Source organism: Diadema antillarum, unplaced genomic scaffold (genome assembly GCF_040938485.1).
Source record: "Diadema antillarum isolate AM-2024a unplaced genomic scaffold, OU_Dant_1.0 seq00001096_RagTag, whole genome shotgun sequence".
In the NCBI taxonomy this organism is placed as follows: domain Eukaryota; kingdom Metazoa; phylum Echinodermata; class Echinoidea; order Diadematoida; family Diadematidae; genus Diadema; species Diadema antillarum.
Window position 1 is genome coordinate 168448 of NW_027271913.1, and position 15331 is coordinate 183778.

The 15331-nt window shown below is 37.4% G+C and overlaps 1 protein-coding gene across 1 annotated transcript in view; it reads left to right on the forward strand.

The window, feature by feature from the left end:
- The first annotated feature begins 344 nt into the window (after nt 1-344).
- The window catches only part of LOC139743534 (uncharacterized), a 41981-nt gene continuing 26994 nt past the window's right edge, over nt 345-15331 (forward strand). The window contains exons 1-15 of the mRNA XM_071654013.1: nt 345-354; nt 3915-4028; nt 4569-4910; nt 5462-5575; nt 6274-6387; nt 7911-8024; nt 8946-9059; nt 9856-9969; nt 10580-10693; nt 11545-11658; nt 12066-12179; nt 12777-12887; nt 13489-13602; nt 14129-14239; nt 14770-14883. Of these exons, the coding sequence (XP_071510114.1) occupies nt 345-354; nt 3915-4028; nt 4569-4910; nt 5462-5575; nt 6274-6387; nt 7911-8024; nt 8946-9059; nt 9856-9969; nt 10580-10693; nt 11545-11658; nt 12066-12179; nt 12777-12887; nt 13489-13602; nt 14129-14239; nt 14770-14883 (1828 nt within the window). The remainder of the gene's footprint in view (nt 355-3914; nt 4029-4568; nt 4911-5461; nt 5576-6273; nt 6388-7910; nt 8025-8945; nt 9060-9855; nt 9970-10579; nt 10694-11544; nt 11659-12065; nt 12180-12776; nt 12888-13488; nt 13603-14128; nt 14240-14769; nt 14884-15331) is intronic.

The window sequence follows — 15331 nt, forward strand, 5'->3', positions numbered from 1 at the left end:
CTTTCTTGTTAAAAATCAAAGGAAATTTGCCAAGGAGTCAAACAAATTCTGATGTGATTCGTTTTCAAAGAGTAATGAAAAAATAAATTCTATTTAAAAAAAAACTATAAACACACAGGTCTCGTTTGTGATACTGAAGATCGCAATGTGCCAATGTACCTTCAACAACTGAACGAGACACTTATATCATTTGTTTGGCTAAATCTTGTTGCTTGTATTGATTGAATGCTGACGGAAGCTTTCGTCATTAACGTGCCATTTATAATTTTGTAAATTAACGCAAAGACTTAACTAACTAGTAGCTCTATACCCATTAAATGCCTCGTAACTAAAGAACTCTGAAAATGCAGCTACGTAAGTGGGGTTTTTGTTGTTGTTGTTTTTTCGACCACACCCGCGGATTGTGTATCAAGGTTGGTGTGGTTCTTTTTCAGTGAACCCCTATGTTATGAGATCACAAGGGACGAACACAATGGAATCCGCACCCATGAAAAAGACTTAGCATAACAAAAGGACCAGGACTCTGGCATTCAGCAAATGCAATGTTACGTAATCAACATCTCGACGAACTTGTTACGCCAAGCTTCGATGTGCAATAGATTTTCACAAACAGTTATCATGACCAGTTGCTTCTCGCAGTTTAACTGTCCTCATTCTTATTGGTCATATTCACTGTGTATCAGTGGTACATCAGTCCTAATGTGGATCATCAGTTTAAACAAAAGCATTCATTAACGTGTTGGGGGAAGCACCTACTTCATTTAACTTTTACCTGCGATGTCCCATGAATCCCCTTGTTAAGTGGTAATACCTGGCAGTCTTTCGATGATATTTATGGCATTAGATCCTCTAGGAAAACAGTGCTAACATTGGTCAAAGCCTTGTGAATTATAAGTTCATATCAATGCCACTGTCCTCATAAAATCTTTAATATACCTGATCTTTTAGCTGACAATGAGGGTAACATTATGGTTGAAATTCTCGTGTAGGATGTGTGAGGAGATCTTATACCATGCACATTCTTCTTTGCATTCACCACGCTATAAATCATTTCAAGTGTATCACGCCACTCGATGTAAAACGACTTTTCGGGAAAGTTATTAAAACACTATCAGGATACCAACAGTTTCATTGAATTATGAATTTATGAAATGTCAAAGTCTCCTTTCGTTCAAAAATGGCTACTTCCATTGCAAACTGCACAACAACAACTATCACTGAAACAACGCACACTCATTAAACGCGCAGATACAGTAACTCTCAATATGACTTTTGTCGATGTTAGCCATTGTGACACCATTCCGTTTTAACTACATTTTTTAATATTTTATTCGATCATCCTTTTAACAATGCAATTGTTTGGCGAAAGAATCTATCTTATCTTAATTGATTGCATTTGAATGAAAATATGAAAGAAGTAAATAATTCAGTAGATATTCAGGAATGTTTTTTCTGGCTTAACTAAAAGACAACGTTTGTCTGTAGCTTTAATGTACTTACATCCATTATCTTTATCCATGTTTTCTCTTTTTTTTTTCACCTGCCGTGATTTTTCCTTGTTTCCTGCTACAGTGTTTATCACGCGTTTAATGGGTTATCCCTATACAATCGTACATTTCTAGAACATTGTGACGTTAGAAAGAAAATTAATGAAGTGATCCTTTTCTGGCTTCTTTAGATGTTTTCCTGCTGTACAAATATGTAAATAGCAATGTAAGTGGAAAGAAGTAAACCACCCCAACCTTCAAACACTGTTTTTGTCATTGTATCATAACAGTCTCGCAGGCAGGACAGTTTATGTACCACACCTCCGTAGGGTCACAAGAAACACTCCGATATGAAAAGTGTGTTTTTCTAGAGCAGGGTGAGACACTGGTGTTGCCGCGAATTCAATATTTAGACAGCCTTTCCGAGGTGTCTCAATCAACGCTCACACGAGGTAGCTTTTTTTGCCATCACCTGTCTTGAATTGAACACGTGATTAAATAAACACTGATGAGATGGCAGGGAGGAATGGGGAGCGAGGACAATGCGTTGTGACTGATGCTATACTACATCATGTATATGGATGACTGGATGTGTGAATTCACAATGTACTTCGATTGATTAAGCTTGTGTTTTATTCAGCCTACTTTTTGTACATGTAAAAGTCTGTACAATACGACAGCCAACGTACAGTATGATTGTACTTCAATTCTGTAAAAACATACGAAACCTCAGTCTTAAATTAGATATTATTTTATGAATAGATACATAATCTTGTCAGCATTTTATACATGGTCATTCTAGAGCGACTGTATCAGTAACGGGCGAAGTCATTCTGTAGGGCCAATTTAACAGAAATAACAGGCAATGTTACGGCAATTCTCATTTAAAGAAACTGCAAAATGGCTACATCAGGGTTGGATTTTTGTCTCGCCTTTAATTGCTTGTTACTAATTTGACACGAAATGCCAAGTACACCTTTTCAAGTCGTTATGAATAAAAATGCATCAATATTTCTATAAACTTGTAGATTTCTAAACCCTGGAAAACTTGCGAATTTCCTTTGAGTTGTTTCAATCATTTTTGTTAATGATTTAGATTTGAACAATTATTGTAGGAATTATGAATTCTAAAAAGAAACAAAAAATATCATGTATTTACGGCTATGTGTGTGACCACAACATTATACAACATGTAGATCACATTAATGTGAGCCAAGAAACAATGTCTCTTATTTCCATTGCATGCAGTTATGAAGGCAAGCAATCACTAATCAAATTTACTTGACATCAACAGATGTGTACGTTTATGGTGTGAATCTAAAAATCCCGAATTTTAATGGATCAAAGAGAGTTGTTCAGTTATATCGTGTCTAAATTAGAGACTATCGCCAAATTTCTGGCGGGCGTATATGGCACACAGCGGACGTTTCCCCAATATTAATTACACTCTTTGATTGAACGATGCACGTTATGAATGGCCGGCCGCGCTATTTTACGTTGCCATGACGACCCTGTATCCATTGACTTAACGCCTGAATGATGACAGTATATTGCTCTCCAGGTTATTTCATACACAGGCAACTATAACCGTGCCGGTATGACTAATGCATAAACTGTGCATTAGATAAAATGGCGCTTTTTGTACGGCACTGAGACAGTCTTCGCTGTACAATATGATTTCAATGATAATTATATTGTACATAACTTTGATTTGCTTCGTGTTATTAGCTATCAAGACTCAAAACTACTTGCTGTTTAAGTGACAAAAAAAAAATGATAATAGTAATGATAATATGCCCAGTGTACTATGTTGGGTTGAAATTCACTTCTCCAGTTAAGTTCTCTCATGAATGTATACATAATGTGTCTCATATACTAGCAGGAAGAGATTCACTGAGGTGATTTTGAAGCTTCGAGAAGGAAAAGATAGAGAGACAAAGAATAAATAACTACCTAATGTACAGTAGCAGTATAGAATGGACAAGGGAAATATCCTGACAATTCCTCTTAGGCCAGTAACTCTACATGTACATCCATTACAATGTGTCAAACACTCTATCCCCATGAAGTTTTGCCACTGATTACATGTTTTTATTAGATGTTAGATATGTTATAAACTGCTCTTCCACTCTCGTCATTTCTAACATGTTCTCGCTTAGATTTTTAAATCTCGTAGACTTTGTACAGGATTCACCGGGATGATGCAGGGCCCGAGCAAAGGGTTTATGTTTTAGTTAAGACCTATGTTACAATTATTATTGTCATCGAAATCATGCACTATTCTTGGCACAATGTGCTGCAATACCAACATCAGTTTTCATGTTACCATCAGCATCTATATCTATAGTAAGTGCGTTATTGTCATCGTTTTTATTGTCGCCATCATACTTATTAATCACATAAATCGTATTGTCTCCTTGTGTTTAGAGTGTGCGAGTTCACCCTGTGAGAATAATGCACCTTGCGTGGACGGACTGGAGGGTTCCTACACCTGTTTGTGTCCCCAGGGCTTTGAGGGGACCAACTGTGAGCTGCGTTCAGGTAATAACACATAGGCCTGCTGGGATGTGTATATCAACTTGTGACTCTTTTTTTAAACTACCTGTGGGGAAATCCCCTATACAAATATATTGAACTTTGTTTACGTGCAATCGTTTGTATTCTAGTTGTTTCCTCTGTGCCAAAAAGGTTTACAATTTATAGAAACATGCACGAGGAAAGGGGTATTGATTATTGTTTCTTCTCTGATCGTGTTTTGGAAAGTTCATCCTTGGCAGTCTGGAAGATTACATGAAGAACACATTATACGAACTACCTCAAGAACAGATTGACTATAAGACGAACAGAAAGACTTTATAGGAATCTGAAATCATTATAAAAAAGGGGAGAATGAGAAACACTACCGATAACGGGAAGAATGAAAGATTGAAAAAAAATATTTTAAGTAATGCACTGAAGTTGCCTTTTAAGTTGACACTGTCATTTCGAACCTGGAAAAAACTGTTGTTAAAGAGAAGTGTTTGTTGTTGTTAGTCTTATTAAATGTATTCCGTTCCCTCTTCATTCAAATTGCAATATTAGACCAGAACTGTGGAAGTAATGTCTACGACCAGGTCGGGTCGTTTGAAAGCCCCAACTACCCTGGTCTCTACGACAACCGTCTCGTCTGCGTGTACCTCGTTCGAAGCCATGGCGCGCACACAATGAACTTCACCTTCGAAGCATTCAACACCGAGCTGAACAAAGACACGCTGGAGTTCGGCTACGGAGATGCAGTGGACTTCAATGCCGTGGATGAAATTTACCAGGGAGATCTGTCCAATAATCTTCCATTCCTGTCCGTGTCGGCGTCTTCTGTCTGGTTTCTCTTCTCATCAGACAGAAACATCCAAAGGACCGGGTTTAGAATCACTGTTAGCGCAGGTTTGTCGACAATATCATAATTAATTGATTCATCAATTCCTTCTGTGAGCACCAGTTTTTTTCTGACATGATGCAGCTTTATGCCATGGCTAACCAAAGTGATAGATATTCGATTACAGTCATGTTTGAATCATGAGATTTATAGCTTTGGCAAGAAAGAGATTATTAATGAAGATGTGCTAAGACAATCTATTTTTAATCAATTGTTACCCTCCGTATAAAAATGTATTTGTAAAATCGCATCTATCTACGTTTAAAAAACATGTCGGGAAAACGAACAAGTAAACTTCGAACCTGTTATCTGCTGCTTTCCGGGCAGCGACACTACCATCTGACCATTAGGCTATACCTGCTAATATGGTTGCCGGCAGTGATATGATTAAGTTGGAACAAACACCCGTGCTCCGAAGTTGCTTGAAAACTCTGTCAGAGATTTTCTCTGTTTTTCATTGTAAGATACTCGTAGGTAAATAAACCAAATCATTTCTTTGTAGAATATCTCTTTTTAAATGCATAGAGAATACAATTCTCCCTCCTAATGCCTTTTGCAGATGGTGATGACTGCCTTAGCGCGCCCTGTATAAACGGCGCCACCTGCGTTGATGGGGTACGCAGCTACAGATGTGAATGTCCGCCCGGGTTCGAAGGATTCAACTGCGAAACTAGTGAGTCATATTTGTGTACACAGAAATAAGTTAGCAGGTTAGGGTAGATGCAGATATTATATTTTTAATTCCTCTTCTGCTACAAATCATGTTTCCGCTGATTCGTCATTGAAAATGTAAAGGTAAGAGCAATCCACATGAGTGTCGTTTGCAACAGGTGATGTGACCAGCTAATAAAGGGTCGTCTTGACTCTGATGAAAATTTCTTCTTGTTTTGTTTCTTACATGTATTCATCTATATTTATCTGCATTCACATCTATCTATTGTGTCTATGGGGAACATTTCGTAGTACAACCTATTCTGGCACTTTGAAAACATTTCCAAGCAAAATAAAAACAAAAAACAAACAAACACAAATAGATAAATTGATGAATAAATATACTGAATTATAGTGTAAAAAAAATAGTAATGGAACTACCACTGGTAATAAATTGACCTCCAGGATATACTTCCAGCTGTGAGTGAAAGAAAAGACAAAATGTGAAATATTGAGTCTTCATCGTAGTTTCATGTCAAAATAGACACGGTTTTTCGGATTGTTTTTTAAAAATCGGAAGCAATCATAATATGAATATTAATTTTGATGCGGACTGGGATCGTATATAACAGGTAGAAAGTTATGATGCAGCCGCAAGAGTTTTCTAGGTTTACCATAGCGGGGATTTTTCTTATTCCTCTCCATAACTCATGTATGTAGATGTTGACGAGTGTGCAAGCGATCCATGTATGAACGACGGTACGTGTGTGGATGGAATCAACGGGTATGACTGCCTCTGTACCCCCGGCTGGACAGGGGACAACTGTGAGACAAGTACGTTGGATACCCGCACTGTAAAAACATCGGTGTTAGATTTAACACCACGGGTGTTAAATCTAACACCGATCAAACTTCAATAAAGGACCACACCCACAGGTGTTGAAAATGCACTGTGATGGTGTTGAAAAGTGTTAACCTGACACTTCGTGGTGTTAATTTGACACCGTATCTGGTGTTATTTTGACACTGTACTGGTGTTAATTCAAAAATGACACCACATGGTGTTGATTTGATATGTGTTGGTGTTAATATCAATGGTTTAACATCCGTCCAGCTTCAATAAGAGACCACACCAGCTGGTGTTACTTTGGTGTAAATTTATTTTCACATTTTTTCACAAATCTAGTATTTTAATGTAAAATTCTTGATCGTCTTGTTTAAATTAAAAATCAACAAAAAGTGCAGTTACTAAGAAACTCTTCAAAAAACAGTTTGAAATTTGGAAATGATACCCGGAGGTGTTAATTTAACACCATAAATGAGCACCGAAAATTTAACACCAGCTCGGTGTTCACTATTCAACACCGGACTTTTTGCAGTGCGGCTTCTCCCAATGTCATCTGTTTTTGTTTTGTTTTTTTTTTCAGTCTCTAACAAATTTCGATCTGTCACTATTACCCGACTCAACACTGTGTGCACAGTAAAACCATTCATGGCATAAGACAATACACTGGCTGCAGTGTGTTAGTCATAAGTTGACCTATCATTCAGATTTTCCATTGCCAAAGTCATATCAACATTGTGACGGCTCCTCTCGATCGTTTCCACGTCAGTTTAGATTGCAATTATTCGTTTATTGTCAAACGATTTAATTTAAGGAAGTTTTCTTCAGTGTGTTGATGTTTGCTTTGGCGTTTTCATGCTCACCTCCACACCTGTCTCACACATAGTCGCCATTAGCAGTAGATATGAGTGAATTTAAGCTGGAGATTGAGAAATGCTTAAAAAATCATTGATGATATTCATGCATTCATAATCAATTCGCCATTATGGCTATATTACGACCATAGAAAAAAAGACTACTTCACAGATATCCTTTCAAGTAAGTTGTGTGTATGAGTAATCATCATTCATAATAGTTATAGTAACCATAGTCATTTTAGCAATATCATTACCATTACTATCTTTTGCCACGTAATTTGTCTTATAGAGAACAAATGAAACATAATATGAAATACATCATTATTCTAATTTTGTCAGCACATAGCCACAGTCGTAGAATCATTTGATTGCTATTGTTTTTGAACATATCTTCATTTTCAACACATCCTCTAAGAATAGATTTGTTACCTTGCAGGACTTAATCACAGAATCATTTCCCGTGTCCTACTATTAGCTTTCCTTCTATCTACTCGTCTGTCATTTTACAATCCACTAATCTGCCATTCTGTATACATCAGTGTGTATCTATTCTCCTCTATCCGTTTTATATGGCACCCCTACCCAAAACACACGAACTCAAACAATACAAAACATAACACAGAAGATATAAATGTAACTGCTCTTCTCCCATAAAGACATCGATGAGTGCGCGAGTGACCCATGCTTGAATGGAGGCACCTGTACGGACGAAATCAACGGCTATCGATGTACCTGTCTCTCTGGGTGGACCGGTCCTCGCTGTGAGATTGGTATGAATTTGAAATCATCTTCCTTTACCTGAATGGTTAAGATTACTTTACCCTATCTGTGTTGTTGATGAACTATTTCTTCCACTTTTTATATGATTATGAACATCTATACTTTTCTGAAACCTTTGTGATTTTGTGTGAGTTTGATAAACACAGAGTGCTGTGTTTCTAATGTCTGACTGTGAGTAACAAAAATGCATTTTCTACTGAGTCCTCTTTTTTTTCTGTATCTCTTTTGAGAAGTAAATTGTGTGGTGAGGAGTGAACTCAGAGAATTAAGCTAAAAGATGTACAGTTTCGACTACCTATAAGACCATATTCTTGAAGAGGATATGTCATGAGAGGGGGATCTATGACTTGCACTGACTTTGTTGCCACACGTGAAGATTGTGGGGTTTTTTTTCGCGTGTATCATAACTTTCTTTAAAGGATTTGATAAGTTTTGTTCATCTGGATATATAACGTCATCATGTCACACCAGGTTGTAGAATGATTTAATTGCTTAACAATTTCTGTATACTCTTGCAAAAGAAAAACAAAACTTATTCCCCGCTGTGTTGACCTTGGAGATGTTGCAATTTTCTTGAGAAACAAAGTCACCTTTGCAGTGGATTGTACTTCCTTCGACTTTTGACTTGAAAGTATATAAAGTTACGCTATTGTCGTATTACCGAAACAATGAATGTTCTTTCACTTTGTTCCGTCAATCACTTTCGATTCCTTTTTTTTTTTCATTTTTGATTTGATTGACTTTTCGTTTGTTTTTATTTTACTATTCGGAGTGGGGAAAACATACAGGGTAATTTCCATTGGATAGACAGAACCGTCTAACCTTGCCTTTCAATTATCAGTTAACAGAATGCATATTAATCTTTTATTTGCCTCAGTCTTTTTAATCTCTTTCTACCTGTAACTCTTTAGATGTCGACGAGTGTGCTAGCAACCCTTGTCTCAACGGGGGAACCTGTACCGATCTGGTCAACGGCTATGTGTGTGAATGCGTGCCCGGCTTTGTAGGGGACGAGTGCCAACTGAGTAAGGATCAGACTAAAGCACCGAATAATACTTAATTCTGTATCAAATCACGTTGATTTGATAGAGGAGTATGAATGGGTCTCTTCAAATTTTCTCTCCTGCCAATATAACAGGGTAATCGCTGTGCACATTACTATCGGAAAGGGGAAAACTGAAGAAAACAGAAACACACACGAAATTTCATACATGCATTTTATAAAAGAAAAATTAGCAAAACGCGAAAAGTATGCCACTTCCGCCATTTTATCTCATTCTTTCTACCTCTACCTTTTATTCCATGATATATGTCTACTGTTTTTATTTCACCTCAGGCTATCCAGTGATACTCGTAGAAAATCTTTTCATATCATTTATGTCATAGAACTAGGAATAACTTTGTGTGAGTCTTCGTCATTCTTCATATACATTGTGATCTCGTTCCATTCAAACAGTGAGTGCACAGACGTATATCAGTAAGTGTTCACTCTGATCATAAAATCATTAGCGTATATCATGAGCATATTAACCGTGTTCACCTACCACCTCCCTTCATGCTCCTATTTGGAACAAATGACACTTCTAAGAAGAGATGCTAGTACTGGCACTTGCAAAATGTGGAGCTGAGCCAGTGGAAATTATAGTCGCATGTTCCACGTGGTTTTGCCACGACAATTAACAGTCAATCAGTAAATCTTATAACTTTATTGGATTAAATGACATATAGGATTTCTGACAAAAGACACTCTTGTAAAAGTATTGTCAATCCATGTCAGCACTTTATGTTTACACATGTTGACTTCTTTCCATTGTTTTGCAGACTTTGATGAATGTGGTAGCATGCCATGTCAAAATGGAGGAACGTGTAATGATCTCATCAACGGCTATGTTTGCTTATGTGCTCCCGGTTACCAAGGCGACGAATGTCAAATCAGTAAGCCTATCTTTTGTTTTTCACATGCGACAGGGAAAGAGGCAAAACAAAATAAAAACACAATACAACACAACGAGACGAAATACGCAGAGAAAAAAATGAGAAAGTCATATGGACAAATTTAAACTGAGAAATAAAAAGCACTACAGACATTACTGTCAACATAAAACTGAAGGCACTTTGTGTAATAAATTTGCATTTACAGCTAAAGCAGAACTATCGCAGTACTGTAGAAAATCACGTATAAGTTGATTTTTCAGAATGCACCACTTCTGTTCAGAAACACGAACTCATGACAAAAAGATCTTCGAGATACATACTGTTATTTCACATTGTCAAGATTGTCATCTTTCCAAGTTTGTATTGAAATCACACTGTGTATGGTTAAGTATGATGAACTATGTATGCTATATATGCTTCAAAGACTAATGTCATATATATGATTTACCAAGTACGATATTCATTAAAAAGGTTATCGTAAGGTTGCATGTTAACATCGTCGCAGAAACTGCTTTACAGATCGGTATAGATTCGTTAAACATTTTAAAGGTTATCGGTGATTTGATCAAATAGCTTCACAACTTTCTTAAATCCATTCATATTCTACCAGACATAGACGAGTGTGCCTCCAACCCGTGCGAAAACGGCGCAACCTGTATCGACCTCGTCAACTCTTACCGCTGTGAGTGTGCAGCAGGTTGGACCGGAACAACGTGCAATGAAAGTAAGTGAAAAGAACAAGATTTCATTCTATGTCATGAGGTACTCTAGATAGCTCTTAAAGGGATAGTACAGTATTGGTGGAGATGAGAATTGGGCTTTTAACTTCTTGCGAGATACCAGGAAAACACTTATGAAATAGTACAGAGCATACCATTTTAAGAGGAATTCAAAGTTTATTTGATGAAAATCGGGTTTGGAATGACTGAAACATCCAAAAACAAAGTAAAACAAAGCGATCGTAATAAAGTGTAGGTCCCACACTTATTAGAATCGCTCTGTTTTGGATATCTCAGCCATTTCAAAACCAATTTTCATCAAATAAATGTTGAATTACCCATGGAATTACATGCTCTTTCATATTTCATGAGAGGTTTCTCATTATCTCACCAAAAATGTTAGAAACCTGAAATTAGGTCTCAACCAAAACTGTATGATCCCTTTAATTTTTGTCATAGCAGCCTTAAGTCCCTATTGGTATTGATTCAAATTCTGTGACATACATCAATCCAGAGGGGTTCTTCACAATAGTCTATACTGATTCTACAAACTTTAGTCTTCACTAGAGTTTACTAACTTAGTCAGCAAAAAGATTTTGGCGACCACATATTGTCACCAAAACGATAGCGCGTTGAAGAGTTGGCCTTTCTTTTCTCAATATTAATTATATGAACACTTAACAACTGTTGTCGCACTTTACTACTGTGGTTTATACCGGGATCCCTACTTCGTATGATGTCAAATATTTATGATAATCGCATTAAGTAGAAGATCACGTGATTTGATGCCTATAATAGTCAAAGCCATTTCCTCAGTATCCTGGAGTGATGAGTTTTCTACATAACTTTCTTCCAGACATTGATGAGTGTGCCAGCAACCCTTGTCTCAATGGCGGAATATGCATGGATGAGGTGAATGGGTATTCCTGCACGTGCTTGGGTGGCTACGAGGGACTGCACTGTGAAATCGGTACGTGGTTTACTCCTTACTAACATCACTCTGTCTTACTCTTCACTTATATTCATTAATACTGAATAACACCTATCAGCAAAATGCATACATAATTGTATATCCATCGAATGTTCTATACGTATTGAGGGGGTGTCTGTGCGTTCAATGTGTTTTTTGCAAAGGCACGAATATGACAGTCTCCTAGATCAATTTCAGCCGGAAATATGACAAGGTATCTACAAACAGACATAGGGATGAACTGTTGCTTCAAATAGTTTGAATTATTATACTATCATTTTGTGATGACGCGTCAATAACTCTTGAAATGGGAGATGATCGCTTTGCTAATCAATCAATGGCTTTCATCGCCTAAGGTTTGATTTAGGCTAGAAATTAAAATTTTCGTCTCTATTACAAATTTTTAGATACCAATGAATGCCGCAGCGACCCATGTGTGAATGGAGGTACGTGTTTTGACGTCATCAACGGGTTCCTCTGCCAGTGCGTGCCGGGCTACACCGGGGTGAGGTGTGAGACAGGTGAGTCACTAGCTGTATATCGTATACCCTTGTCAGAGCGTAGAGGTTTGTGCTCCAGGGGCCCGTTGCATAAAACTTACCGTTGAATTTCAATGGTAACTTCCGTCAAAATTAGGCGTCACAGCCAATCAGCATCAAGGATTATAAAATTTACCGCTAATTTGAAGACTTACCGCTAGAAAGGAGCGGTAAGTCCAGCGGTAAGGGTTTTATGCAACAGGGCCCTGGTATGCGTGGTATATGGGTTATAATAATAGAAAGTAGTTTCAATCGAGGATAATAGCTTTCAGCAGCTTAGTTCAGCATAACACAAAAGCTAAGTGATGAAACTGCGAGTCGAGGAAAAGCTATAAAAGATTGGGAGCTCCTGAGGAAAATTGTTCTTAAAACTACACGTGTCAGCAGGATTTACATTATAACAGTGAGCCTTGAGATGCTCACACATCATACCATAGAATATAATGACTTTATAATGTATGTTGAATGCAGGTACATGTAATGATGATCAACCAGACGCATCTATCTTTGTAAATGAGTTGTTACGTCACTACCGTTTTGAAGGGTAACCTGCCAATCTGAATTTTCTACTTACGACAGATATTGATGAATGTTCGAGCGACCCCTGTGTGAATGGTCAATGCATCGATACGCTCAATGCATACGTCTGCAACTGTGACGCAGGGTGGACAGCACCTCGCTGTGACGTCAGTAAGTGAACCCTCTACTGTGTCCCTGGTCTTTCCTTGTACACTAATCTTGCGTGGTGACTTTGAGTTTGTGTAAAAATGTTAACGGCAAGCTAACTCAGAGGCCCTTCCCTTTATATACCTGTTTTGAATACTCTTAAAATCTACACGATGTTAATTGTGTGACGAATGTATGCATTGATATGGCTGTTTTCGATTGGAAAAGCGAAACTGTACTGAAGTAAATATCATATGAAATAGAATCGACAAGATAATAGCAACTGGATGTGGTTTAATGTCACATATTTGTTAAATGTCATAAAACTATTGAACCACAGGATAAAAAGAGAACGCGAAACAGACAATTATGACAACTTGACAAGAGCTTGTTCCTTCGCGACTTGGGGAACGAGCAGAGGAAAATGCTGTACTACAGTTTGATAAATCCAGGGAGGTGTTCTCACCTCCCTGATAAATCGTCAATTTTAGGTCGAACCCTGAGAATTAATCAATAGACAGCGAACGCGGAGTACACAGACATAATTGACGGCGTACGAATGAAACTTAAAAACAATGTAATTTTTTGTCAAAGTGTGACGATGCTACATGCCATTTTCTGTCAGATATCGACGAGTGTGCCAGTAGACCTTGTCAGAATGGAGGATCATGTACTGACCAAGTCAATGGTTATATCTGCACCTGTTCGCCCGGCTACACTGGTATCATCTGTCAGACAGGTAAGTCGCTCCTCTCTATAACTGATTTTTTCTTTCGATATACAAAGCAATATCTGACTATTTTTCCTGGAAAACGGGCAGCTCACCTGATTTGTGCTTTTAGCGTATAGATTGTTGTACAAAGATTATTTTGGTACGGTATACACACACAAAACATTGATCGCATCCACGTCCGCCTTTTTCCGTACAGGGCCTTCGCGTAGAATTGTTAGATGAGTGAAATAATAGCTTCACCTTGAAGTAATTCAAGTAAAAGCAGTGATCAGACCATTGCGGTGTGAGTAGAAAACTTATTTGATATCATTCGGTTTTAATAGGAATATCGAACATTTCATCTCTTTAGCTGTGGTGAAGGGAATGACAAAAGGACATGTATATCTGATGAAAACTCAACTATCCTATTACACCAAGCTACCGCTAGCTTGCAATTTGCATAGATTGATCTGTTATGGAAGTGTCATACCCAAGAGATGCTATCATTCTGTACTCCAAGCTTTATATGCCCATTTCATATTTGTATCAATAGAAATCAACGAGTGCTCGTCCAATCCATGTGTAAACGGCTTGTGCAACGATGAAATAAACTCATACTCTTGTTCGTGCCGACCTGGATGGACCGGCACCAACTGTGAAGTAGGTGAGTGAGATACTCCACTAAGAAGAAGAAAGAGGAGGAGGATGAAGAAGACGAAGAAGAAGAAGAAGAAGAAGAGAGATAAAGTGAGAAGAATACAGAGAGGATAAACGTCTACCTGGAGATACTGGAGAGACAGCAAGAAGATATTGAATAAAATTTGATGAAGGAACTGAACAAAAGGAATATCATAGGGAAGAAACGAAGACGCTATAGAATCATAAGGAAAGGAAGTGAAGTTTTGATTTCATACCGTAATTTGGTATCCCACCGTGTTTATTTTTTTTACATTTCTCAATCTATGAATTCAGAAACAGAAAGTAAGTTGTAGGATTAACCTTGATACCATACTTTGATATATTTTGCATTTTACCGCCGAGTGACAGACATAATCAAAGCCTACATCTTGTAGGATATGATGACTGACTTTCTTCTATGGATGTGTGATTTTACGCCAATCAATATACAGGTAAATTGCGAAGAAAACATTGTGTATGGAGTAATTTGAAATGTAAAATTTGCAATTTTAACAGATATCAATGAATGTAGCAGCGGTCCATGCCTAAACGGAGCCACGTGCAACAATGAGGCTAATTTCTACACGTGTGACTGTCTACCTGGATGGACTGGTACTAACTGTGAGACAGGTGAGAACGTTAGGTGACAAGCTTCACAAAATGTCCGTCTGAAGTGAATGTCGTAATCAAGAGTCAAATGCGAAAAACGTTAACGAAAATATTGTAGGCCTATTATCTTGATAAATGCCTTCTTCATGTCATATATAGGCCTGCCTCTCGGGATTAGCTGACTATAATGATAATGATAATGATCACAATGTTAATAATCATGATAGATATTATCATAATTATTAAAATCATTATTATCATTGGTAGTAGCAGTAGCTGTAAAGTATTATTATTAGTGGTAGTATAGTAGCGATAGTAGTAGTAGTATAGTATCATTAAATTATCATTCTTATTATCATTAGCATCATCAGTAATACACATGCGAAGCATTATTCTGCAAAAAAAAAAGAATCAGTGAAATGGTTTGACCACTTAAAAAATAACTTTTAGAAAATTAGATAACTAGTTC